The sequence below is a fragment of the Zingiber officinale genome, chromosome 1A (genome assembly GCF_018446385.1).
Source record: "Zingiber officinale cultivar Zhangliang chromosome 1A, Zo_v1.1, whole genome shotgun sequence".
NCBI lineage: Eukaryota > Viridiplantae > Streptophyta > Magnoliopsida > Zingiberales > Zingiberaceae > Zingiber > Zingiber officinale.
The window spans coordinates 156,194,653-156,201,169 of record NC_055987.1 but is presented as its reverse complement, the minus strand read 5'-3'; the positions used below and the strand labels follow the sequence as shown (position 1 = coordinate 156,201,169).

Sequence of the window (6,517 nt, the reverse complement as noted above, 5' to 3'; positions counted from 1 at the left end):
GAGAGAAAGTGTGATGAGAAAGAATGAAGAGAGAGAAAGTGTGATGAGAGAAAATGAGAAAAGAGAGTGTGATAAGAGAGATCATGATGAGAGAAGATGAGAGAGAAAATATGATGTGAGAGAAAGAATGATGGGAGAGGATGAAGAGAGAGAAAATGTAATGAGAAAAATGAGGGGAGAGAGTGTGATGAGAGAGATTGAGGAGAGAGAAAGTATGATGAGAGAGAAAGTGTGTTGAGGAAAAAAAGAGGGAGTGTGACAAGAGAGATTGAGGAGAGAGAAAGTGTGATGAGAGCGAAAGTGTGATAAGAAAAAAAAAGAAAAGATAGTGTGATGGGAGAGATTGAGGAGAGAGAAAGTATGATGAGAGAAAAAGAAGGAAGAGAGTGCGATGGAAGAGATTGAGGAGAGAGAAAGTATGATAAGAGAGAAAGTGTAATGAGAAAAAAAAGAGGAAAGAGAGTGTGCATAGGAGAGATTAAGGAGAGAGAAAATGTGTGATAAAATGATGAGAGAGAAAATATGATGAGAGAGAACAAAGAGAGAGAAGTGATATGAAAGAAAAAATAAATAAATATATTTTGATATTTGGTATTAAGGGAGAAAATTTTAATTTTAAATCAAGGTATTTTTGGAATAAGGGAATATTTTGATTGATGAAAATAAGGTAATGACTCATTGAAGGGGAGGTACATGAGAATAAGTTATTACCCAATTTCAAGGATTCATTCCCTTATTTGCATTCCTATTCATATAATCCAAACATTAACAATAACAATCAATGATTCTCATTCCCATTCCCCTAAACCAAACACCCCCTAATAGAAAGTAAAGTTGGATGAAAAAAACAGGAGGAAATCTTTTCTTTTCCTTTCCTTTATTTCTTTTATTCGTTAGCATTCTCTTTCTTTCGCTGCTCCGCTTCTTTGTTGTTTTAACTCTTATTCTAAACCAGTTAGACCAGTTACATTTCCGGAAAAATGTTATTCTTGAAATTTGATTTCCAAATTATTATTAATTATTATTTTCATTATTTTTTACTGGCAACGCCATGAAATTAATTAATAGTTTTAGATGAGAAATTGTAGAAATTGTACGGCTTAATTGGTTAGTTTTTTTAGCATGTTCTTAATTAATTAAGTTAGGGAGTAATCGCGCACGTAGAAGTAGCCAGATCATGTATAAAATACATAAAGAAGCATTAAAGAAGGTAACGAATAACACCAACAAAAAAAAAACTAACTTTTCGTTTTTTAATTCAGTAAATTAATGAATAGTTTAAGTTTTGTATTACTCAACTAGCATAGATAATTTTAAAAATATCCAAATAGCAAATACCATACATTTTTTTTTTCCATTATGTGTGTTCCCTTTGGTTGACCGAATCACTTGTTACATTTTAGCAATCAAATCTGTTATAATTGCTATATGATTTTAAAGTCTTTTATGATAAAAATATATTATTCTCAATTCAGAATATCAAATTAATTTTTGAAAGTATATATATAATCAAGTACTTAATTTCATATTATTTTAAAATTTTTAAATTCATCAATGGAATTTAGTGATTATATCAATGTTCCAAATATCAATTCAATATCTTTCAGTGAGAATAATAAATTTTTTATCATAATTTTTTAAAAAATTAATTGACTGCTATTGTATATGGATTAAATTTTTTAAAATCATATATACTATATATATCGATTGCTATAACAATTGATTCTGAGAGTAAGGATGAGCAAAGTAGATATCGGATATGTAATTTAGGTATTTTAAAATTATGTACATGATTATGAGTAATACGAAACTTAAACTAGGTATTTTTAATTCGGTTCAGTCGAACCGAACCGCAATCAAGATCCAATCGAACACATTACTTTTCTGCTAGTACGATTTGGGATACGACAAAGATGACGAGACGCCATTCGCAAGCCGCACTCCATGCCTTGCCTCCGTCTTCCCGTCCCGATCGCCGGAACCGGCGCTGGCGTCTCCTCCTCCTCCTCCTTCATTTTCTCTTTTCCAAATCTCTTCAGTTTTGTCGACTCTAGAAGACATCTCCGCTTTCCTGCCATCGCTGCCAAAGCTAGACCAAATAAGCGGGACAAACCCCTCCAAAAACCCTTGGAGGTTGCAGGCTTCGAAGAGGAGACGATAGAGGTAGATGAAACAGAAGGACGAGGAGAGGAAGGTTTCGATTATTTCCCTTCTTCCAATGAATTTAAGGAGGAGCAGGAGTAGGGAGGAATTGAGGTGGATGACTTCTTGAATTCTTCAAGTGGATACAGAGGCAGAGGCAATGAAGAGGACTATGGTAGAGATCCAGAGCTGGCGGAGATCCTCGGAAGCTGCTTCGATGACCCCAAGAAGGGCCAATCTCGAGTAACACACTTCAATATCTCATCCAATTATTAGGGTTTAGGGCTTATTGTATTGACATAAAAGGGGGGATCTCTTATAGTTCTAATTTGTCTTTTTTTCTATATATTAATAGGTTGAGGAGAGAATAAGAAGGAAGAGACACAAGATTTTGCATGCCAAAACTGGGTCTGCTAAACCAATGAAGATCATCTTCAACAAGTGAGTGAATGTCAATGGCTTTGGCACTGGATAATCACATTTAATAACACTTTCGTGCAGGATTCTTGGGAACTCCTACCTTGTGATATCGATTTTTTTTTTTTTTTTTGTGAAATACTTGCAATATTTATCGGGTTAGGTTGAGGGCATGAGCCATAGATGTGCACAGGTATTGATTCTAGCTAATTTATACTGAACATATGCTATTACTAGTATAGTGTAACTGCTCCATCATCAATCAACAGCATGAGTTATTGCTGCTTTAGTGCAAAAATTACCACACATTGCAGCATTAGGGATATATACCTCAGCATGGATAGAGCATCTTGACATGGTATGGATGCGCTTAAAGATGGCCACTAGAATCTATTAACGATAAATTAGCTCAAATGAAGTCGAAAGCATGAGTGAGAGAAGGATACTGAACAATGTTCTATTAACAGCACATAAAAGTAATTTGAAAGATCTATATGTTATTGGTAATATGTTCTTATATTAAGTGACACCAGATATAATTCATATAGCCAATCCCAAATAGTGTGATTCATGGCTTTTTGTTATGTATATGTCAGCAAGTTATTTAGCTTAAAACTAATATACAGATCCAAAAGTTTTGAATGGAACTGAAATTTATAGATTTTGTAAAGTACTTTATCTAAGCAGGTGCTTCATTATGCCTTATGTTTCTCCTCCGATTTCTCATAAGATGATTTAATTCCTTCTCATTTTTTTGATTCCGTGAAACAGTTCTAACTTCTATAAGTTGATATGTGTCAGGTTTGATTTTTCAAACTCCTACATATGGTTTGAATTCTACAATGTTCCGTTAGCAAAAGATGTTAATTTAATCTGTGATGTAAGTGTATCAAATGAGTCTTCATTGACTTCATTTAGTTACTTCTAAAGAAGATGAATAATTATGTATACAGACTATTCGATATTGGCATATAATTGGGCGCCTTGGAGGATGCAACTCGATGAACATGCAGGTACAAAATTTGAACAAACTATCTAGATACGGCTAGGCATGTGCATTTTCAATTGTCTAGTATCCTCAATATTCTAGACAGCTCATATCAGTGTAACAATGGGATGGTTTATGAATCGTGTGCTTGACAAGTATTCAATACTGTTACATCGAAAAGCATAGAGTTCTAGTTGTTGAATTCCATGAAAAAGGAACAGGGTTGCACACCTTGTTCTTTTCATGATATGTTGACACTCAATGAAGAAAATAATTGATGCATTGGTTATGATATACTCTAGTTGATCGAGGAAAAAATATCATCATCCAACACGTTTTGGAATTTCACTCTGTAGCAATCAGAAGTGAAAAAAACTTGCTGCAGCTTGCATGATATTAAGTAATCCAACTTGGTAAATAGGAGCTGCATAAGTATGCTATGTACATTTTCAATGTATTTAAATTGGACTGAAGACTGAGGTTCATAACTCTGATTTGCAATTCAGCTAGAAAGGCAGACCAACTTAAAAAGTAAATTTGAGGTTTCGACTGGATTTCTAGTATCAAACATATGATTAGGATTTTTAATTCTGTTCTATTTTATTTTATCCTTCAAAATATATACAGTTATCACAAGCACAGCTTGAGAGTAAAAGACTGAGTTATGATGCTATTCAAGGAGCAAATGTTACTCCAGCAACATTTTACAACATTGGTGATCTGGAGATTCAAGACAATCTGGCACGGATATGGTAAATCAAACTCTTTTTTGCATTCTTGAAATCCTTCTCAACTAGCAATATTTTCATAGATTTATATACAATTGTTTTGTATGGATTTTCAATATGATATTTGCAGCGTAGACATTGGTACCAGTGAACCTCTGCTCCTGGATGTCCTGATTAATTCGTTGACAACCATCAGCTCAGAGTAACCTCGAGATCCTTATTTTTCATGAACTCTAAATTTCATTATATATATTTCCATGTTACTCTTATGCTAGTGCCAAATGCTCCAAGTTATTCTTCGTTTTCTTTTCTCCATGAGAAGTCCCTCTCAGCAGCCAGTATTGCTGACTGTAATTCCTGGGGTCGCTATTTTGCTAGTTCTTTTATCCAGTGTCTGACGAAGTGATGAAAATTGTCTCCTCGAACCTCAGCTCTGATTTTGATTTTGATTTATTTATTTTTAAATTTACACAGGAAATTCCTCCTTTTTACGTACCTGATTAAATGATCCCTGGCTTCACTAGTTTTTCTTCCTTTTTCAGTTATGTTGGGATCAAACAGCTAGTGTTTGGAGGGTCAGAATTTGAGAATTGGAAGGACGATTTGACATCTGAAGATGCCGGTTACCACGTTCACAAGATCTGATATCTGCTTATGGTGATCTCGGGTGGAAAAAAATTTTCTTCACGAATATGTTTTTGACATAATGGCATGTCACGAACTGGATTAAATCTAGAACAGCTGTTGAGATTTACGTTTAGATACAATTTAATTCCAAGAACACCTAAAATAGTAAAAGTATGTACGTAATGATGGTTCACTTATTACTCAAACAATATAATTGTGCGCAGTAGATGCATGCCTTTCATTCTAAAGAGAATATACACGTTCAAAAAGAAACTTCTGATATCTGCCTCATGAGGGCATACATAGTCTTGTAGACTTCTACTAGCAACAAAAGTTCTCCACGGTCTAAAAGAGAATAAAGATGAATGAAACAAATTTATATAATGCATTGATGATGAGGACAAAGCAACACAAGCTTAAGCATAATTGGAGCAAACGAAACACTAATTAAACAGAGCATCTAGTTAGGTGTCTAAAGCGGAAGAAAGTAAATGGATGGGAATGAATGAATAAAATATGAACGATGAGGAGTCGCGGATCGTGGAGCTGTCGAGCTACCGCTACTCTTCTTGAGGAAGCGAGACGCGACAGAGAGGGCACGAACAGCTCTGCTCCAGCCATTTCTTCAGACACGCCGCATGGAAGAGATGACTACAAGGCATCGCCAACACTGGAGTCGCCATCCCGAAATCCTCCAGACATATGGAACAAAAGTTTGGTTCTTCAGCGGTGACCATCTTGAGGCCCTCCACCGCCGCTGCAGATGCTGGACTGGAACCTCTGTCGAAGTGGGCGTTGTTGCGGCCCTCGCTCTGGAAAAACAGAGCAAACTCCTCCGGAGGAAGCCAGATTTGGAGGCGACTGACGCCCGTAGATGTGATTGGGACGAAAATGATGGAATATATCTCCATCAAAACAACACTGATCATGGGTAGCCGGTGGACAGCGGAAGATGTGTAGTCCTGGAACGACTCTGCAAGAAGATATAGGTCGGCGCGCCGCACGTAATTGGCCGCCACAAGAGCCAACATCACCCGTGCTTCCCTTTCCCATGCTTGCTGTTGCATGAGTAGATGGAAAGGTTGGTGGATGACAAAGCCAGCGCTCTCGCTCGGGTGCTCCGGAGAAGGAAACGTTCGCCGACAGAAGCGGACGATCAATCGGGGCACCGGGGCTATCGGTTCTGGAACCAGGCGATCTAACCGAACATGTGCCCGCGCCATCACCCGCAGTTCCACGCCGCCTGAGACAGCTATCCAAGGCGGAAGATCGATCAGAACAACGTCCTCGACTGGGGAGGCGGCCGTCGGAGGTGAAGGTCTCATCGATGGGGGTTGATTAAGGCGTGGCGGTGGAAGTCTACTCTACCAGTATTATATAAAGCAGGCATGAATCTGTGGCTCTTCAATCGGAACCGTTAATTTATTTAAATGGAAATTTTATGTCCGATCATTCTAATCAGGCCATGTGTTCTTCTCGAGGACAATGGTAGGCAACTAGACCTATGATTTATTGTTATTTTAGGTAATAATTGCACCATATCGTGTCGGATTTGGAGCAACGGTTATTTTTAGTTATACCAAATAAATATTTTTAGAATCGGTATACGATTCAT

The 6,517-nt window shown here is 37.0% G+C and overlaps 1 protein-coding gene across 4 annotated transcripts; it reads left to right on the top strand.

Moving 5' to 3' along the window:
- The first annotated feature begins 1,898 nt into the window (after positions 1-1,898).
- LOC122038121 lies at positions 1,899-4,936 on the top strand. 4 transcript variants are annotated; one of them, XM_042597726.1, is made up of 8 exons: positions 1,899-2,194; positions 2,292-2,385; positions 2,498-2,583; positions 3,361-3,439; positions 3,513-3,572; positions 4,175-4,299; positions 4,406-4,477; positions 4,818-4,936. In XM_042597726.1, exons 3-8 carry the CDS (start codon positions 2,564-2,566, stop codon positions 4,918-4,920), a joined length of 459 nt encoding a protein of 152 aa, XP_042453660.1. In that variant the 5' UTR covers positions 1,899-2,194; positions 2,292-2,385; positions 2,498-2,563; the 3' UTR covers positions 4,921-4,936. The 4 variants fall into 4 exon arrangements, with proteins under 4 accessions (XP_042453660.1, XP_042453662.1, XP_042453659.1 ...); XM_042597728.1 differs by having other exon boundaries at positions 2,283-2,385; XM_042597725.1 differs by having other exon boundaries at positions 1,899-2,385.
- Positions 4,937-6,517: the final 1,581 nt, after the last annotated feature.

Coding starts and splice junctions, on each gene's coding strand:
- LOC122038121 (XM_042597726.1), top strand. CDS start 2,564: ATGAAGATCATCTTCAACAA. Junction 2,584..3,360: donor ATGAAGATCATCTTCAACAA/GTGAGTGAATGT, acceptor GATATGTGTCAG/GTTTGATTTTTCAAACTCCT. Junction 4,478..4,817: donor TTGACAACCATCAGCTCAGA/GTAACCTCGAGA, acceptor TTCCTTTTTCAG/TTATGTTGGGATCAAACAGC.